Source organism: Astatotilapia calliptera, chromosome 3 (assembly GCF_964374335.1).
Source record: "Astatotilapia calliptera chromosome 3, fAstCal68.1, whole genome shotgun sequence".
NCBI classification, from domain to species: Eukaryota; Metazoa; Chordata; class Actinopteri; order Cichliformes; family Cichlidae; genus Astatotilapia; species Astatotilapia calliptera.
In genome coordinates, this window is record NC_137424.1 from 38,934,872 (window position 1) to 38,955,690 (window position 20,819).

Below are 20,819 nucleotides of genomic sequence, written 5' to 3' on the forward strand. Positions count from 1 at the left end.
AGGTTGTTGGATATTTGTGGGAACTGGTACACGCTGTCGTATACACCGGTCAAGCACATCCCGAACATGCTCAATGGGTGACATGTCCGGTGAGTATGCTGGCCATGCAAGAACTGGGACATTCTCAGCTGCCATCTGCCCTGAACAATGTGAACCATGATTCATCCGTGAAGCGCACACCTCTCCAACGTGCCAGACGCCATCGAATGTGAGCATTTGCCCACACAAGTCTGTTACGGCGACGAGCTGGAGTCAGGTCAAGACCCCGATGAGGACGACGGGCATGCAGTTGAGCGTCCCTGAGACGGTTTCTGACAGTTTGTGCAGAAATTGTTTGGTTGTGCAAACCAATTGTTCCAGCAGCTGTCTGGGTGGCTGGTCTCAGACGATCTTGGAGGTGAACCTGCTGGATGTGGAGGTCCTGGGCTGGTGTGGTTACACGAGGTCTGCGGTTGTGAGGCGGGTTGGATGTGCTGCCATATTCTCTGAAACGCCTGTGGAGACGGCTTATGGTTGAGAAATGAACATTCAATGCACGGGCGACAGATCTGGTTGACATTCCTGCTGTCAGCATGCCAATTGCACGCTCCCTCATTGCTTGTGGCATCTGTGGCATTTTGCTGTGAGACAAAACTGCACATTCCAGGGTGGCCTTTTGTTGTGGGCAGTCTGAGGTACACCTGTGCACTACTCATGATGTCAGATCAGCATCCTGATGTGGCACACCTGTGAGGTGGGATGGATTATCTCAATATAGCAGATGTGCCCACTACCACACATTTGGACTGATTTGTGACCACTGTTTGGGAGGGATGGTTATATTGTGTATCTGGAATGAATTTTAGGTCTCTACGTCCATCCCATGGGGAATGGGAGCAGTAACAAAGGTCTTGCGTTTATATTTTTGTTGAGTGTAGTTTCATGGATAATTTCAGTGACTGAATTATTGCCGGTCATTCGTACACATGTACTGTATTATATAAAAAATATAAACTAAATGTCTTTGAAACTTATAGAATCTAATCTTGTGGTTTCTTTTTTTTTACATAGCATTTTATCAAACTGTTGTCTGTTACTGTCTTAGAGTATTATACTAATCTTAGTGGTGTGGCAGCTGACGATTGAGCCAGCACTGCAAAACTTGTGGATGGGCGATTCAGTGAACAGTGGGAGGAAGCATCCTATAGCTCTCTTTGCAGTGTGATTCTCCACTCCCTGACCAGAAAAGACAAACCGCATGCACATGCGCTACCCCATCCACGTCTATGGGGTTTTACAGCCTTAGAACATCTATAATAATTGTAAAAAATATAGCTAGCTACTTTGCAGATTTCACTTATCGCGGGTTATTTTTTAGAATGTAACTCCTGCAATAAATGAGGGACCACTGTAAACACAATAAATACAACAAAAATATTTTAATTTGTAATTAAAGTAATTTTTAGGAATTGTTAGGTGATGGCATCATTAAAGATTAAAAGTCAAATCTGAGACCTGGAGCCCCTTGCATAAGAATTGCTGCTGGAGGAATTTCCCTCAGTCCAGTTGCAAACATATGGACAGATTTCCACTTTTTTCTGAGGATGGAAAAGGAGGAAAAAAAAGTTATTTCTAATGAGAATAAACTGAAAAAAAGTCCCATTACACTATGCTGACATAAATATACACATTACTACAGTTTCAACCAAATTTAATACTTTCTACGGAAAGCAGGTAGTCTTGCCAGTGGCTTAGTACTCTCGACTGACGCCTGGTGCTGCCAGGTGGATGGAAGATGTTTTCTAGAACATCAGCTGTCAGCCTGGTCTTGGTGTAGCACATGGATGAGAAGAAGAGTGAAGGATGCTGTTCCAGGGCGTTAACAAAATCCAGTGTTGCTAGAGCTTGTCTGAAACTACAAAACAGTATCATTTTTAAATAATTGATTCATGTTATTTCTCAAGGTTGTGGTGCCTTACCTACAGCATAATCTGCATCTCAACAAGCAAGCAGAGTTAACATGTGTTACGGATTCAAATATTGGGGATGGATACAAGAGGAAAAACCAAAAGAACAACACTGGGCCGGTGTTCTGACAAACCATCCTACTTTGGCAAACCGTCCTACCAGTAGGATAATTTTACGCTGCCATATGACAAACTGCCCTACTTTGGCAAAATGTCCTACTGTATGTAATTTATGCACATTTCTGCTGCCAAACAATAATTCCAGCACAAATTTAAGTAGATATGACTGTTTGCCACTTAACTTTGCCCATCAGAGTATGTTTGTAGCTGATATTCATAAAGGCAGTTCGGTTTGACACTTCTTTTTACCCATTAAAGTGTGCTTGTAGGTCACATTCACAAAGGTAGCATGTTTTGGCACGCAATTCTTCCTGTCAGAATTATGCTTCTTGCTCTTATTAACAAAGGTAGCATGTTTTGGCACGTAATTCTTCCCGTCAGAATTATGCTTCTTGCTCTTATTAACAAAGGTAGCATGTTTTGGCACGCAATTCTTCCTGTCAGAATTATGCTTCTTGCTCTTATTAACAAAGGTAGCATGTTTTGGCACGTAATTCTTCCCGTCAGAATTATGCTTCTTGCTCTTATTAACAAAGGTAGCATGTTTTGGCACGTAATTCTTCCCATCAGAATTATGCTTCTAGTTTATAATAACAACAGTAGCATGGTTTGGCACTTGTTTGTAGAAGCAGTCTGCATGCCAAGGTGCTTAAGTTATACAGCTGTCACCACTGAAGTGATTGGAACACCTGACTATTTAAACTATGACAATGAACTCACTCCATTATAGTTACAGTATATATTTACTGAATATATTTACAGATACATATATTTGACATTTATAGATCCAACAGAACACAGGGAGAAAGAACTGAAAAAGAAACAGTGTACAAATTATGCACATTTGTCGCACAGGTACTTGACCAGGCTGCTGTCATATTGAGCACATCCAAAATGTACCCATCTGGAACAAAACTCGCACTGCACCTGAAGAGGGAGAAGGGGGGGGGGGGGGTGTAAGTGTGTTAACCAACATTATGAATTTGATGAGAAAATTATTACTACAGTGGCTTGCAAAAGTATTCGGCCCCTGTGAACTTTTCCACATTTTGTCAGATTGCATTCACAAACATGAATCAATTTTATTGGAATTCCACGTGAAAGACCAATGTCTCTACCAGTCTCTAGCTGGTAGAGACATACCCTAAAAGACTGGCAGCTGTAATTGCAGATAAAGGTGGTTCTACAAAATATTGACTCAGGGGGCTGAATAATTACACACACCCCACTTTTCAGTTATTCATTTGTAAAAATTGTTTGGAATCATGTATGATTGTTGTTCCACTTCTCACGTGTACACCACTTTGTATTGGTCTTTCACGTGGAATTCCAATTAAAATTGATTTGTGTTTGTGGCTGTAATGTGACAAAATGTGGAAAAGTTCAAGGGGGCCGAATACTATTGCAAGCCACTGTATATTGCATTTGTGGTTTATTTGTTTTACCATTTCAATCATACTGGACTCAGGATCGGCTTCCAGCATGGAACAAACCACACAGTAGTCATCAGCATTACCTAGAAACACACTGACATTCAACCTAACAGTTTTAAACAAAACTGAAAGTGCTATTGCAATACAAAAGCACATGACTCAACTTACTTTGTTGTTCTAGCAGTCCGCAAGCAATTTCAGTGCGGTGCAGCCCAATGGCTTCTGGAGTGGTCAGCACCCTAGTAACCTCTCCACTCAGAAGGTAGTGTTCAGCAAACTGTAAAATATGCTACAGTAATTGCAATTGATTAACTTAATTCTAGTTAAATACATTAAATACAATTGGTTATTAAATACCTTCAACACTAAAACTCCACAACTGCTGGAGTCCATGTGCTTGTTGTGTGGCAGAGTCTCCATTTTCCAATCCACTCAGGACTCTTCCTTTCCTTTCATCTTCAGAAAATTCCTAATAAAAACAAAACAAGTTTTTAAAATTTAGCCAGCATTTTGCTCTAAATAAAAAGAAAAAAAACCCCACAACCTAAAACAGATAATTAATGAATGATGAATACCTCCAGTTACGCATAACTTTCCTTTCATAACAACCTTCATTTCCAAGAGGGTCTAACAGCAGTATAGATTGTGAGGAGATTTTGACAACCTAAAATTAAAATTGTATTTAGTAGAATATGCGTATTACACTCACTTAAGTAAACATAATCAATTGTAAGCATTTTCAAAATAAGAATATGCTGCTAAAAAGAACAGTAAAACAAAAAAGAGAAAAAACACATGAGGTGTGAACATGTACCACAAGGATCCAGTGTGCACCAGAGTTCAGTAGGCACAACCAAATGTCCTCAGCCGGAAACAACATCTGTGGAATATTTTTACGTTTATAAAGGTTTAGATTTATTTACATAACATACACTATATAACCAATATAACCTCTACATTACCTTGCTGACACATTTAAACTTCCCAGAAAACAGAGAGGTTGCAACAACGCAAGACAACTGATACACGGGTTTCTGAAAAATGCAAGATTTATTTTTTTTTTAAAAAGATTACAAAATTGTATAAAATACCTTTGTGAAATAACCGGCATACGTTCTTACTTGCCTTTTGTTTCCTAATGAGGCAGTGCAGGTATGCATCAATGACCTGTTTGGATTAAAAGAAGATTATTTTTACAGACCACCACTAGGACCAAAAATGATTATTTCACTTACCTCATCAGAAAGCCACCCACTGTCCTCCAGTGTGCGAAAAGAAGAGTCATACAATTTGTATGGCCCAACGACTGCCTCCACACGCCCGGTGTCTTTTGCAGCCCAAAGCCACTTCACTAAAAAACAAAATATGATAAGTTTCTTTAGTAATAACAGTTGCCATTTGAAAATCACGGTCAATGGCCAACGGGCGACAAGCAGACAAGGGCCAACGGGCCACAAGCAGACAAGGGCCAACGGGCCAACAACATAAACATGCCAGAGGGGAGTAGCTTTATGTAAATCAGAAATTAGCCAAAATTGGACCAACAGGTCAAAATTAGCAAGAGGGGAGAAAAAAATAAAACATTCTATCCATTTGACTAGCCAAACAGGCAACAATTGACCAACCGGTCAGAATGAGATTTTTAGCTATGCCACCTTTTTCTTGCGTGCTGGGTTTCTGGGGGGTCACTGGTACAAGCTCTTCTGGTGCTTGGACTGATTTTACCTGAGCTATTTTTGGTGCAAACTGAATGACAGAGGATCTGTTATTTTGCAGCGCTTCATGTTGATGCTGAGGACTGCAAGGCCACATCTCAGAAGATGGGCTACTCTCAACAGATTCAGTTGGAGTTGAGACTTGGACAGGGTGGCTTCTTCTATAGGGTTTAATGTGGTCAATACTGTATAGACTTTTTAAAGTATTTCCCTCAGCGTTTTTCAGTCTAACACATTTTCCACTGAAGTCATCAATTGTGTAGGGACCTGAAAAATCCGGTTCAAGTCTTCCTCCTTTTCGCCCACGTTTCCTCATATTTAGAAGCAGAATTTGATCCCCTACATTGTACACAACATTTTTGTACTTTTTCAGGGCCCGCTTGGCGTATGCAACCTTTTGCTTGTCTTGTGACTTCGCAATGTTTTCTTGTGCAGTTTCTTTAACTGCATGTTGTGCTTCACTTTCAGACTGTACATAGTCACTGTACCTTTTGTCGTCTGGCAGATCTGTCAGTGCGTCCCAGGGTGGCTGTGGCTACAATGTAGCTTGCCATCACCAGTGTGTGAATGTGTGTGTGAATGGGTGGATGACTGGATATGTAAAGCGCTTTGGGGTCCTTAGGGACTAGTAAAGCGCTATATAAATACAGACCATTTACCAATGATGTTGGAAATCTAAAATTTTGTAGATATTAGCAATTAAAACAAGATGATATCATATTCATAAAGACATTACTGGGTTTTTTTCTTAAATGGTTTCAATTCTTAGTTCTAACATAGAAAGAATTTGACAAACACTCACCGGCACTTGAGCAGGCACTTCTGATGGAAATACTGCCTCTCTTCCATACATCAGAAAAAAAGGTGTGTATTTTGTTGTGGTATGTACTTTTGACCGAAGTGAAAACAGGGTGGGCTCTAGATACAGATCCCAGTTATTCTGCTGGTCATTCACCAGTTTTCGGAGGGCTCTAAATGCAGGCATAGAAATATGTAAACACAGTAAGTAAGACAGAAAGTTTAATTAGAAGTAAAGAAATTAATAAATTATTAAGTAACAATTAAGTTTGAATAACATAAGTAATGTTATTAAAAACTGATAGATAAAAATTAGGCATGCCTTTTTATGTTGTCATTGGTCTTTTCATCTAGACCATTGGTCTGTGGATGGTATGGTGCTGTGACACTTCTTTCAATTTGCAATAACTTGCAAAGATCAGAGTTGAGCTTCAACAGATAAGGACAAGGTTATACTTCTTATACAAGCACACAAGAAAAAATCTTTGACCCCAGTGAAGTAAAGTTAACAAATGTAACTGAAAATTATTTAACACTTACTTCATTCACAAACTCTCTGCCTTGGTCTGACAAAATCCTTTTGGGGCAGCCATGTCTATATATAATGGAGCACAAGTGCTGGGCTACCTCAGATGCAGATTTCGTTTTTAATGGGAAAGCTTCAACCCATTTTGAAAAGTAGTCAGTTGCAGTAAGTATATACTGGAAGCCGCTTGAAGTTTTAGGAAGAGGTCCAGTAAGATCTATACCAATAAGTTCCCACACTTCAGACACCTATCAAGGACAAATTAATAATTTGAATAACAATTTGTATAATGTACACATTAACATTGATGGTTAAAATTAGTTGGCAAACCCTCCTGCCTTTATGAATATGAGCTACAAGCATAGTTTGATGGGTAAACGGGGCATAATATTTACCTGAATACACTGCAACGGTTGCACAGCAGTTAGTGGTTTCCCAACTTTTTGACACTGGTCACATTCCAGAATCTTTAAGGTAAAAATATTTATGGAGTTCACGTAAATGTTCAACATTCTCATTTGGAAAAAACAAAAACACTTAATGACATATTCTCTAATGAACAAACTATTTAGCAACAATAGTTTGTGTGCGCGTCTTCAAATCTCTGCCAGGCCTACAGGTTCACTACAATATCACTAATTGACCATATTTATTTATATTTTGCAAGTGTACAGTTTCTCTTTTAACTGATATCAAAAAATTTGCTTATTTTAAACACTATTTAACAACAGTACAAACAGTTAATACATACCCATGTTTTAATGTCAACTGTCATACCAAACCAGTAAAATCTGGAACACACTGCATTTAGCGTTTTGTGTGTGCCAGTGTGTCCTCCAATTGGAGATGAATGAAACTCATGAAATATCTTCCTGGCATCATCCATGGTTTTTACTACTCTTCTGGTTCCAACAAAGAGTTCTCCACCTGCAAATTTCAAATTCAAATTCAAATTCAAATTTTATTTCTCACGTACACAGTCATACACAGTACGATATGTAGTGAAATGCTTGGACAACTGCTCGTGACCTAAAGAAAACAAAAAAGGAAAAGGCTATGAATAAGATAGGAAATAAATATGAAAAATTAAAAAGGGTAAATTTAACTAGGAAGGAATAAAATATAAATTAAGGTTAAAAATGAAATAACTGTACAACACAAATTAGAATGAAGGGTAAATTTAACTGGGAAGAATAAGATAAAATATATAAATTAAAGTTGAAAATAAAATAACTGTACAACAAAATACACAATACACAATATAGAACTATATAAGAATGTATGAAGAAATCTAAATATAAATAAATATATACACAATAACAGCAGCTGTACAAGTATTAACCCTTTAAGACCTACCATAGAACCAAGTTCGCCAGAGCTTATATTATATTTTTACATGCTGTGGAGCCATTTTTGGGAGCATTTCAAGTTGCTATACATCAATACAACCATTATAGCCCAAACTTTAATAATATGTCTGCATTAGGTGCATAGTAATTACATAAATTGCAAAAAAGTGCAATAAACTACAAAAAAATTGAAAATCGTTTTTGTTTTTTTAACATATATTTCTAGTTAGAGAAATTTAAGAGGCTTATCCCTCAAAACTGTAAATACAAAAAAGTTACACAAACTAGTTTCCCACCACAGGAAATTTATTTTGAGTGTCTTCATAGTTTTATTTTTGAAATACACCAATTTTTATATACTGCAGGAAAAACGAAAATAAATATTATAGTGCAAATTTGCAAAATAACAGCATATGCATCAAAATAAACTATTTCCAGCAGTGCAATATGAGTCTTAAGCATCCCAGAAACGACACAGAAAGTCATAAAGTCAAACATAACTTTTTAAAACACATAACAAGTAAAACACAAGCTCATAAGGCCCCGATCGTAAAAAACTACATTTCCGCAAAATGACGTCACTTCCGGTTTCGGGCAGGTCATGCGGTCATGTGATAGTTCGCGCTGATGGACGTAGGAAGTGTTACAAACAGCTGATGGATCGGCGAAGCGTGTTTCTGGAATATCATGTTTTTGTTGCTGCAAGTGATTTTTATGCAGTTTTTGCAAAGCTATATGTGGAAGGAAACTGTGACCTAGGACAAGCTGATGGCATCAGATGTAAGTACAACTCCTCTGGTTTCATATGCAAAAAAAATTATTGCGCTAGCTTACTTGGTTGCAGAGCTACCGGGATTTAAAAATAGTTACGCAAAACAGAGCGTGCCCGCTCCGATCGGCTGTAAAGGGTTAACTGGAAATGAAGAATATAGTGACCAGTGTTGTGCAAAAACAATGTCCAGAATGTCCAGTGTGTGTGTAAGAACCATATGTGTGGGTCAGTACTGTGTGGTGGTGTGATTGAGAGACCGTATCGCCTGCGGGAAGAAGCTCCTCCTCAGTCTCTCTGTGTTGGTCTTCAGGGAGCGGAATCGCTTTCCTGACCTCAACAGAGAGAACAGTCTGTTGTTGGGATGGCTGAGGTCCTTCACGATCTTCCTGGCCTTGGTCCAGCACCGCCTGCTGTAGATTGAGTGCAGGTCAGGGAGCTCGGAGCGGACGGTGCGCTCAGCTGACCGCACAACCCTCTGTAGAGCTCGTCTGTCCTGCATGGTGCTGTTCCCGAACCAGGTTAAGATGTTTCCCGCCAGGATGCTCTCTATGGTGCACGAGTAAAAGTTCCTGAGCACCTTGGAGGGCAGTTGGAAGTCTCTCAAGCGTCTGAGGTGGTAGAGACGCTGTCGGGCCTTTTTCACCACGGTGTTGATGTGACAGGACCATGACAGGTCCTGCGTGATGTGAACTCCGAGGTATTTGAAGCTGTCCACTCTCTCCACTGGGCACTCGTTGATGACGGGGGTCTGGTAGTTCCTCTCCTGCTTAGTGCTGAAGTCCACTATCAGCTCCTTTGTCTTACTGACGTTTAGAAGGAGGTTGTTCCTCTGGCACCAGTTCTCCAGATTCCTAATCTCCTTCACGTAGGCCGTCTCGTTGTTATCAGAGATCAGGCCCACCACGACGGTGTCGTCAGCAAACTTGATGATGGTGGTGGAGCTGGTAGTGGCCACACAGTCATATGTGTACAAAGAGTACAGCAGGGGGCTCAGAACACACCCCTGGGGGGCTCCAGTGCTGAGAGTGGTGGAGGCTGAGACATGTCCGCCCATCCTTACTGCCTGTGGTCTGCCAGTTAGGAAGTTGGAGATCCACTGACACATAGATGAGCTGAGTCCCAGATGCTCCAGCTTGGTGGTGAGTGTGGAGGGAATTATGGTGTTAAATGCAGAGCTGTAGTCTATGAAGAGCATTTTAACATAATTCCCCCTTCTAGTGTCCAAGTGAGTGAGTGATGTGTGGAGGAGATGAGAGATGGCATCGTCTGTGGAACGATTTGGACGGTAAGCGAACTGTAGTGGGTCCAGTGTGTCTGGTAGTGAAGAAATGATGAAGTCTCTGACCAGGCGTTCAAAGCACTTCATCACTACTGAGGTGAGGGCTACAGGGCGATAGTCATTGAGAGAAGCAGGGTGGGGTTTCTTCGGGACAGGAACAATGATGGACTCTTTGAAGCATGTGGGGATCACCGACTGAGATAAAGAGATGTTGAATATCTCAGTGAACACAGGAGCTAGCTGGTGTGCGCAGTCTCTTAGGATACGACCTGGGATGCCGTCTGGTCCTGCTGCTTTCCTGGTGTTCACTCTCTTGAAGGGTCTCCTTACTTCATGCTCGGAGATGACGAGCACGTTTCCGGTGCTGGCAGTATCTTCCTGTCTGCAGCCGTTAGCGCCGCTAACACTAGCATTGTTGGAGACCTTAGCTGCAGCCTCGAAGCGAGCATAGAAAGTGTTCAGCTCGTCTGCCAAAGTCACGGCCGCGTTCGTCATACCGGTTGTTGGTGCTTTATAGTCCGTTATTGTCCTTAGTCCCCGCCACAGGCTCCTAGAGTCACTCTGTTGGAGTTGTGACTCTAGTTTCCTCCCGTAGCGCTGCTTCGCCTCTTTCACCGCCCTCCGCACGTTATATGACGCGGCTTTGTACGGGTCCATGTCCCCCGTCATGAGTCCCGTGTTGTAGGCAGCGGTGCGGGATCTCAGAGCATCGCGGATGGTTTTATCCACCCACGGCTTCTGGTTGGGAAACGTTGTGATAGTCTTTGTCTCCACGGTATCATCCGCTAGTTTCCCGATGAATCCCACAACCGCTTCCGTAAACACGTTGACGTCATCGTCGGAGCTGTTTCTGAACATGCCCCAGTCTGCGTCATCGAGTGCGTCCTGTAACGTGGCCACCGATTGATCCGTCCAGCGCGCGACCTTCCTCTGAACCGGAACTTCCTGTTTCAGCCTTTGTTTGTATTTTGGCATGAAGATGGCGGCGTGATCAGATTTGCCAAACGGGGGGCGGGATTGTGCCTTGTAGCCGTCCTTGACCGTAGTGTAGCAGTGGTCCAGTGTCCTTTCACCCCTGGTGGGGCAGGTGATGTGTTGATAAAAGTTCGGCGCTGCGCGTTTGAGGTTGGCGCTATTAAAGTCCCCCGTCACAATAAGCGCAGCGTCCCGGTGTTGTGTCTGGTGCTGTGTGAGTGCCTCATGCAGCTCGCATAAGGCGGTGACCGTGTCCGCTTGTGGTGGAATATAAACGGCACTTACAATGACCGATGTAAATTCCCGAGGTAGATAAAAAGGACGACACATGATGGACAGTAGTTCCAGATTTGGTGTGCAGGAGCGTGTGAGAGGAACAACGTTCGCACTGTTGCAACAGTTGTTGTTCACCATTAAACACACGCCGCCTCCCCTTGACTTCCCCGAGTCCCGTGTCCTGTCCATGCGGTGAACCGAGAAGAACTCGGCCGGCTGGATGGCGTGGTCCGGCACCGCTGGGTTCAGCCATGTCTCGGTGAAGCAGAGGAGATTGCAGTCCCGAATGTCTCTCTGGAACTTTATCCTGGCCCTGAGGTCGTCAAGCTTGTTCTCCAGTGACTGGACGTTGGCGAGCAGGATGCTAGGCAGAGGTGTGCGGTGTGCACGAGCTCTCAGCCTGTTCCTGACGCCGGCTCGCTTCCCTCTAGGCCGCCGCCGCTTCCCTTTGTTCTCCCTCGAGATCTCACTCGGCCAGCTCGGATCCGGAGTTAAAAACTTCGAATTGTGAGTACATTGTATACCAATAGAAACAAGAGTGTCACTGTCATACCTAATGTACCCAATGGTGATTGTAGTGGCAATTCCTTTACTTTTGTAAGATCAAACGTCCCACAACTTAAAGTCCACAAGCCACTGCTGCACTGAGGTAATATTTCGTACGCAGGCAAAAGAAGTCCATTGTCCAAACCTTTTAGTTGAGAGTTTTGGTTTTGGTTTATTTATCCATTTGGCAAGCAATAACAAGATCCTTCCTACTGCTTCTCCTGTTCTGGTAAAAAAAAACCATAGGCCCACCCCAATGCATGCTGGTCCTATACCAGTCTCTTTATTTATAGAAACAAAATGGCCCTACAGCTCTTACTGACTAATTTAACAAAATAACAACAAACAAAACAAATCATTTAAAACAAAATATTAACCGACAAATAAACCCCAAAATATAAGTAAACTAACAACAAACTTTAACTAATTTCAAAAATAAGAACAAAAACAAAAATAAAGAACAAATAGCTCCAACACTCCGGCCCCTAATTGTGCATACAATCACAATTACTTTAAAGTCCCAAAAGGAGGAGCTATTCCCTTAAACAAATCCTTAATTTTCATTGAGGATTTTCTTCACGATGAGGCTTCCAGTAGCAAAATAAGTTTTGTCACTGGCCTTTCCAAAACACTGGTCCTTGTTTGTAGTCTCACAGAACGCACCAAGCCTTTTGCATCCTGGTTTACATTTAAGACTTTCGCCATCATCCATGATCCTCTTGGAGCTGTAGCGTCTGCAATTAAAACAACATCTCCAGGTATAAGACATCTTTTAGTCCTCATCCATTTTTGTCTTTCTTGCATCAAAGGTAGGTACTCAGAAAGCCATCTCTTCCAGAACAACTCTGCCATGTACTGTACCTGTTTCCACCTTTTCCTGACATGCAAATCACTTGGATGAAACAGTCCTGGTGGAAAAACTGGTTTATTTTTCAGCAACAACAAGTGATTGGGTGTCAGTGGTTCAAGATCATTTGAGTCATCTGAAACTTTAGTAATGGGTCTGTCGTTCATTATAGCTTCAACCTCACAGAAGACTGTGTGGAGTCCTTCATCATCCAGAACTTGCTCCTTAAGAACTGAGGCTAAAATATTCTTTACTGAACGAATGAGACGCTCCCACACATCGCCTTGGTGAGAAGCTGCTGGGATGTTGAAGTTCCATTTCATGCCATCCTGAACAAAAGCCTTTTGAATTTTGGCATGGTCCAGCTCAGTCAAACTTTCTTTCAACTCTCGATTCGCCCCAACAAAATTTGTAGCATTATCAGATCTGATGGTCGAAACTGGGCCTCGTCTACAGATGAACCTCCTCACAGCATTTATACAAGAGTCTGTATCAAGTGTACATGCAATCTCCAGATGTACTGCACGACTGGTGAAACAAGTAAAAAGAACTCCATACCTTTTAAGGAGACTTCGTCCTCTTTTAACACTTATAGGTCCAAAATAGTCCACTCCAACATTTGTGAATGGGGCTATGTCTGGCAGGACTCTCTCTTCAGGCAGATCCGCCATCTTTTGTTCAACAAACTTTCCTCTGTTGCGTCTACACGTGATACAACGAGAGATAATTTTCCTGGCAGCAGAATTTGCATTTAATATCCAGTAATTTTGTCTTAGTTTTGACAGCATGTGTGCTCTTCCTGCATGTCCCAACCTTTGATGGATATGGCGTAAAATCAGTGTTGACACATGCATATCTTTTGTCAAAATTACAGGATGCTTTAATTCCATAGGCATGGCTGCTTTATTCAATCGGCCACCCACTCTGAGGATTCCTGCATCCAACACTGGATCAAGTTTATAGAGACAATTTCCCTTAGAGACTCCTTTGAGGCCATTGCGGATTAAAGCCATTTCAGTCGTAAATTTCTGTTGTTGTGCATATTGAAGAATAGCTTGTTCTGCCTTTGCCAAGTCTTCTGGAGTGAGATTTCCTTTCTTCAAAGTGGTCTTAAATCTTTCCATTCTTATCTCCACTTCTTTCTGACCTTCCGGATCATTCTTATTCAAACCTGCAGCAAGCAACTCTTTCCTCTTCTGTGCCAACAACACCAAGACCTCTTTCATCTTTAAAAGCCAGGCTACAGAGATTTTAAGTTTTGCCCAAGACGAGAAGTAGAGGATAAAATAGCTGGTAGGATTTTGTAATTCTCTCACAATGGCATTCATTGTCAGGTCCCTTTTGACCTCTGGGTCATCTGCAGAAATTACACTGTACTCCACATCCAGTTTAGGCCATTCCTTTTCTGACTCATAGAGAAATTCTGGCCCTTTTATCCATCTCCTACATTTGAGGAGATCCCCAGCTCTCATACCTCTGGATGCGTCATCTGCAGGATTCTCCTTAGAAGAAACGTATCTCCACTGATTCACATCTGTTGCTTCCCGAATAACAGCAATTCTGTTTGCAACAAAAGTATTGAATCTTCTGGTTTCATTGGAGATGTATTTCAGTACTGTTGTGCTATCAGTCCAAAAAACTGATTTTTCCAACCTGACTTGCAGCTCCTTTTGCAGAAGCCTGTCCACCCGAACTGCAAGAACTGCAGCCGTCAATTCCAACCTGGGAATTGTAGTTTGCTTGAGAGGAGCAACTCTAGCCTTTCCCAGGATAAAAGCAACATGCGTGACGTTATTCTTTTCCAACTTTAAATATGACACCGTTCCATACCCATCTTGACTTGCATCAGAAAAATGATGAAGTTGTGCCCTATCTGGTCTTCCAAAGCAATTTGGTTTAATGCAACGTTCCACTTTAAACTTTGAAATCAGCTGGAGATCCTCCAGCCAATCACGCCACCGCTGGGAAAGAGAGTGGGGAATAACTTCATCCCACTTCAAATTTTGTCGGCAAAGCTCTTGTAGCAACAGTTTAGCTGGCATACTGAAGGGAGACAAGATTCCCAAAGGATCATACAGTGAGCTGACCACAGACAAAATTCCCCTTCTGGTTGTTGGACGGTCCTGCAGGGAGGTTCTGAACTGGAACTTGTCTGTTGCTATGCACCACTGTAAACCCAGTGCTCTCTCAACTGGAAGTTGATCTGTGTCCAAATCCAGATCCTTAATTTCCTTTGCTCTTCTTTCCTCTGGGATTGACATGAGCACTGTGCGACTGTTGCTGATCCATTTTGAAAGCTTAAATCCTCCTTTAGCGCAGATATCTGTCAGCCTCTTCACCATGTGCACTGCCTCCTCTTCTGAAGCAACAGATTTCAAACAATCATCCACATAAAAGTTTCTTTTGACTGTATCAACCACTTCAGCTGGAAACTGTTGTGCATTATCATCTGCAGTTCTCTGTAGAGCATAATTTGCACAACTTGGCGAAGATACAGCTCCAAACAAATGCACTTTCATCCTGCATTCCTGTGCAGACCTTGAAGTGTTGCCATGTTGCCACCACAGGAAACGGAGAAAGTTGACATGTTTTTCTGAGACGTGAACTTGGTGAAACATGGAATCAATGTCCGCCATTAATGCAACAGGCTCTTGTCTAAATCTGATCAGAACCCCAACCAGCGAGTTTGTGAGATCAGGTCCCTGTAGAAGCTGGCTGTTCAATGATGCTCCTTTATAAGTTGTTCCACAGTCAAATACAACTCTTAATTTGCCCTTTGTGGGATGATACACTCCATGATGAGGGATGTACCACACCTTTCCATCATCTTTGTGCAACTCATCTACAGGCACAAACTCGGCATATCCTCGTTCAAGCATGTTGTTTACACATTTAGTGTATTCGTCCTTATAATGAGTATCCTTTTCAAATCTCCATCTGAGACTCTGGAGACGCTGCTCCGCGACACAGAGGTTATTTGGCAAACTGGAACCTTCTCTCCTGAAAGGCAAATCAATGTGATAATGATTTCCAATAAACTTTATTGAACTACTAACAATATCCATGAAACACAGATCCTCTCTAGACATTTCAGTCTGCTCCTCTGATGATCTTTCATTAAAATCATGATTGTACTGTTTAATCAACATGTCTTCAAGACGCTCAACAGAAATCCTATTGGCTGTTACAGCAGTGCAGTTGGTTTTATTTCCACTGTTACTTCCAGTGCGCAGGGGACCATTTATGACCCAGCCAACTTTTGTTTTTACAGCATAAGGTCCACCTCCCACACTGTTTATCACCTTCCATGGCTCCAAAACATTGGAAGCATCAGTGCCTATCAGTAGCTCCACCTCTGCATCAATGTTGTGAAGTTTAACAGGTTTAAGATGAGGCCACTGATCGATGTCGCTTTGCTGGGGAATATTAACTGTAGAAACTGGCATAGTCTTTTGAGTCAAAACATCTGGCAATGGCATGAAATCATTTGCTTCCAAACCAGACACTTCCAAACCAGACAGAACTTGTGTACTAACAATCCTATCTTGACTCATTGTTCTCAAAAAGATATTGGTCTTTTTACCTTTTACATTCAGCCTTTTTGCCAAAGTTTCTGTACAGAATGTACCTGAACTTCCAGAATCCAAAAACGCATAAGTTTGCACAATTTTATTACTCTTTTGGCTCTTAACTTGAACTGGAACTGTAGAAAAAAATTGCATCAACTTCATGACCAGCCCCAATATACCCACATGTCTGAGTGGTTGCAGTTGAAAAGTTGACATTAGAGTTTGTCCTCTGTTGAGTTTGTTCCGAAGACGCACCTGGATCCTTTCGCTCTATATGAAGAACCCCTGGGTGCCTTTGGTGACACACGTCGCAATCCAAACGACTCCTACAGTCTTTGCTTGTGTGACCAACTTTTAAACAACCAAAACAAATTCCCCTTTCCTTGATAAAAGTCAACTTATCCTGATGCGTTTTAGCTTTAAACTGCTTACAATTCTCTAGTAAATGGTTGCTGTGTGAACAAAACAAACAACTATGCAGAACGGCGGAAGTTGTTCTGCTTCCAGTTGATTGAGTTTTGATTCCTGGCACTGTACTGACATTAGTGGCAAAACTACTTCCTTTTCTCCTTTGCTTGGTAGAACTTGAAGCTTTAAAGCTGCTTCCAGATTGTGAGTCTTGTATGTTGCCAAACACTGGATCTGATGCTACTTTTACCTGTTTTATTATAAAGGCAACCAGATCAGTGAACACTGCTCTGTAACCATTTTGTTCCTGCAGTTCATAGGCAACAACTCTCCATTTTTCCCTCAATTTGTATGGAAGTTTCATAACAACCATTCTCATATTTGAGGGCAAATCCAACTCCTTCATATAAACAACTTGCTGTGTTAGATTCGAACATCCTTGACGAAAAAGAGAGAATGACCTTTCACATCCTCACTTTTAATAGGTACCCAACTCACAATCCTCTCCATATATGCAGAGGCAATTTTATTTTCGTTCCCAAAATGTTCTTCAAGAAGATCTTTGGCTGTGGAATAGCCCTGCTCAGGAGGTAAGTGCTGACAACTATGCACCAAATCCCTAGGCTGCCCCCTAGTGAACTGCTCTAAAAAATGCAAACAGTCGCTCCAGTTATCAGTTTTAGCTTCCACTCCATTTTCAAAGGCATTCATAAATGATCTGTACTGTAAAGGGTCTCCATCAAACACAGGGATGTTTCTGGCGGGGAGGACAGAAGATAAGTTTTGTTTTACAAGCAAAGTAGTGATGTCATTTTGTTTTTGCATAATATTTACAATCTCCTTCGTGCAATTCCCAGTCAAAGCAGGAGACTGAGGCTGTGTTTGCTGCGTCACTTGAGCTGAATCATCAACCTGATGTTGGGTTTGACTTTGTCTAGGTACGATTACTTGTGATTCAGATGCAGAATTTATACCAGAGTAATCTCTTGATGTTGGAACAAATGTATCGGCACAAGGATTTAAACTAGGCGCTTCTTGTACGTGCCCTCTTTCAAAATAAGAGTTCATTCCATCAGAATGCTCAGAGCTACAAACTGAATTTATTTTTAAGACACGAAGCTTTGCATTAATGGCTGCCAGCTCTGTTTCCAAGGATAATGTCTCCTTTTCTTTTCTCAGTTTCTCTTTTTCTTTTCTCAGTTTTTCCTCTTGCGCTTCGATAGAATGTTTTTTCTTTAATGCAGCGAGTCGCTCCATGAGCGCTGCCTTGTCAGCCGCAGCTTTAATGCATGCGGAAGATGTTGATGAAATTCGACTTTGCTGTGACAAGGTTTTTGAAGGTGGTTTTACACTTGAGATATTAGAGACACTGTCTTCAGGTTTTATTTCATCCAAACTTTCAACAGCTTTATCATTGCGAACAGTATTGTTTTGTTCAGTATACGGCTCGCCCGCCTCCTGCAACCAAACCTTTACTTTGTCCATAAAAACAGAGAATGCTGTCACCTTCGACTGAAAATGTGCAACTTGCCTTTTCACTTCATCTTCTGGCAGTGGCAAACTTAAAAAGGATTCTTGCAAAGCGTTTGCATCTTGATAGCATTTAATAAACGTCCTAAATTCAGAAGACACTTCCTTAACGTTTTCATGTGAGGTCATTAAAGCAGAAATTTTCCCCATGTACTTAGATGCTTGCTTACACATTGAACTGCGCTTTTCTTGGCATGTCTTTATATACAAATCCAAACCTTTTGGCGTAAATTTAACGCTTCTTTTCTCTGCTTGCATCTCAGTGTCATCCTCTCGTTTACTCTTAATATCCGACATTTTTATTGTCCTCTTGGATTATTTCAAACTTTATAAAGATGCACAGCACACTGAGAGTCCATAGCCTAAAGTACAAACATGACATCCATTTACCTGCCTTTTGCAGCGGACAAACATTTCCACAGAGGGCGTTGGCATGTTTCAATTAGCGATCCGATTATGCACCAATTTAGTACGTCAAAACTCAGTTCATCAGTCTTTGTAGTGAAATTATGTCTTTAAACTCCAATAGCTTCACCGTTTTCCTTTACGGCTTAAACAATATTATCACTCACCAGCTTTGATGAACGAGTGACATGTTGATCCAGGCCTCAACATCAAATCCGTCTGGATTACTCACCAGACGATCCAATAACTTTTATTCGAGTTTGACGGTGATCCTTGAAATCCTTATATCCATTAATGAAGGATTATTCCTTTGTCCACGGGAAGGTTTTTTACTTTGTGTAGTGGCAATTCCTTTACTTTTGTAAGATCAAACGTCCCACAACTTAAAGTCCACAAGCCACTGCTGCACTGAGGTAATATTTCGTACGCAGGCAAAAGAAGTCCATTGTCCAAACCTTTTAGTTGAGAGTTTTGGTTTTGGTTTATTTATCCATTTGGCAAGCAATAACAAGATCCTTCCTACTGCTTCTCCTGTTCTGGTAAAAAAAAACCATAGGCCCACCCCAATGCATGCTGGTCCTATACCAGTCTCTTTATTTATAGAAACAAAATGGCCCTACAGCTCTTACTGACTAATTTAACAAAATAACAACAAACAAAACAAATCATTTAAAACAAAATATTAACCGACAAATAAACCCCAAAATATAAGTAAACTAACAACAAACTTTAACTAATTTCAAAAATAAGAACAAAAACAAAAATAAAGAACAAATAGCTCCAACAGTGATGATTTTGCCGATTTAGAAACGCTGAAAACTAACTTAAAAAACAAAGACAAAGAAAAAGTGGTCGGAGCAGTCGTGACGGCAGCCGACCTCACCGGCGCCATCTTAATCAGTAAAACAATATATATTTAGAAATTAATTTAACCACATATATGAGTTGTTAGTATTAACAATAAATTACTGACCCTTTTGTTTGAATTTTGAGGCATATCTTCTGAGGTTTTGCCTCTGAGCCTTGTCATATCCTGAAGGGTAGGAGCCCGCAGAAATGAACGCGTAAATCTCTTCCCACTTCTTCTCCATATCTACCAATGTCAGTAAACATTTTCTTATGAGCTTCAATATGTGCAGTTGACAATGCAAATAATTTAACTTATTAAATAACGACATTACCGAAACAGCCTTAAAACACTGAAGCTGCGGACTCAAAAGTGTTGTGCAAATACCACGTGTCCAGTAACTTGACAGCAGACTTCACTGAATCTGCAAATTCGACAGTTTTGTGTAGAAAGCAGATAGTGACTTCACTTTAATATTGACAAACAATCACAAAGGCTTAAAAAATCAAGTATCAACGTCAATAAAAAGTACTAATACTTACTACTTACCTATTCTCCTGCAAATATGACAATGGAGTAGCGTGAAATCACAGCCGGATGCGCTTAGCTTCCCTTTTTGTGTTGTGCGCATGCGCGCACATGCTCAGGAACAACGGGTAGGACGGTTTACGGGGTAGGAGAAATTCCCAGAACACCTGCCGGGTTGAGTCAAACAATGATTTTAATGATCACACGCGTGGGAGATGGACACTGTACGCAGACAGCCTCAGATCTCAAAATGGTGGAGCATTGATCAAACTCTTATAGCCTCTAGTGGCCCCCACCTTATCATAAAAGCTTAAACATTCACATGCTTTCTCTCACACAGCGCCTAAGCTACGACCTTGGCTCCCCGTTTATCTGCTCCTGCTGAGATGGGGCAGAAAACTCCAGTATATTCTGTTCTCTTCTAATCAGACAAATAAGGCGATGACTTTCTGCGAACAGTATTTCTTATAACTCAGCAGTATAATGCATCATAAAACAATATCATTCATTCACAATAAATCAGCAGTCTAATGTAATGCAAATCAGTTTAACAAATGCAATAGTTACCACCTTCTTCTAATTCAGGAGAATAATGCAAACTAAGACTACATAATAATTCACAATCTTTAATTAGGGGTCTAACACGGCATAAAATAATATTATAATCTCACACTCCCCCTGATGAGCTCTTTAGAATAAAGAGCTCACCTACACCCTGTAATCCAGTGTGGCTGAGTTTATTTCTTCTCACTCCTGAGGCCCTTTGTCCCCCTGTTGGGCGAACCATATGTGAGATGACCTCTGTGTTTGCGCAGTTCAGATGCAAGAAAAACTATTATTACAACAATAGCAGGTACAGATGACACTCACCAGTTCTCCCACAGCTTTATTTTGGTGCTACCTTATACCCTTCAGACGTACTCAGACTAGAACCTCTGTCCAAGGAGCTT

The 20,819-nt window shown here is 41.3% G+C and overlaps 1 protein-coding gene and 1 long non-coding RNA gene across 8 annotated transcripts; both read right to left on the minus strand.

Moving 5' to 3' along the window:
• Positions 1-2,790: 2,790 nt before the first annotated feature.
• On the minus strand, positions 2,791-20,006 carry LOC113021313 (uncharacterized). 7 transcript variants are annotated; one of them, XR_013906045.1, is made up of 13 exons: positions 19,891-19,985; positions 19,676-19,765; positions 19,468-19,587; positions 6,934-7,465; positions 6,553-6,786; positions 6,017-6,441; positions 4,735-4,850; positions 4,462-4,666; positions 4,314-4,379; positions 4,075-4,163; positions 3,668-3,968; positions 3,512-3,582; positions 2,791-2,993 (listed from the first exon to the last, which is right to left on the minus strand). It is a non-coding gene; the product is annotated as an uncharacterized LOC113021313 (long non-coding RNA). The 7 variants fall into 7 exon arrangements; XR_013906043.1 differs by having other exon boundaries at positions 3,668-4,163; XR_013906044.1 differs by having other exon boundaries at positions 3,668-4,379; positions 19,729-19,765; positions 19,891-20,006.
• LOC145425370 (uncharacterized) lies at positions 8,798-15,209 on the minus strand. The gene is made up of 2 exons (XM_080298357.1): positions 13,141-15,209; positions 8,798-12,469 (listed from the first exon to the last, which is right to left on the minus strand). The coding sequence occupies exon 2, from the start codon at positions 11,376-11,378 to the stop codon at positions 8,886-8,888; it is 2,493 nt and encodes an 830-aa protein (XP_080154483.1). The 5' UTR covers positions 11,379-12,469; positions 13,141-15,209; the 3' UTR covers positions 8,798-8,885.
• Positions 20,007-20,819: the final 813 nt, after the last annotated feature.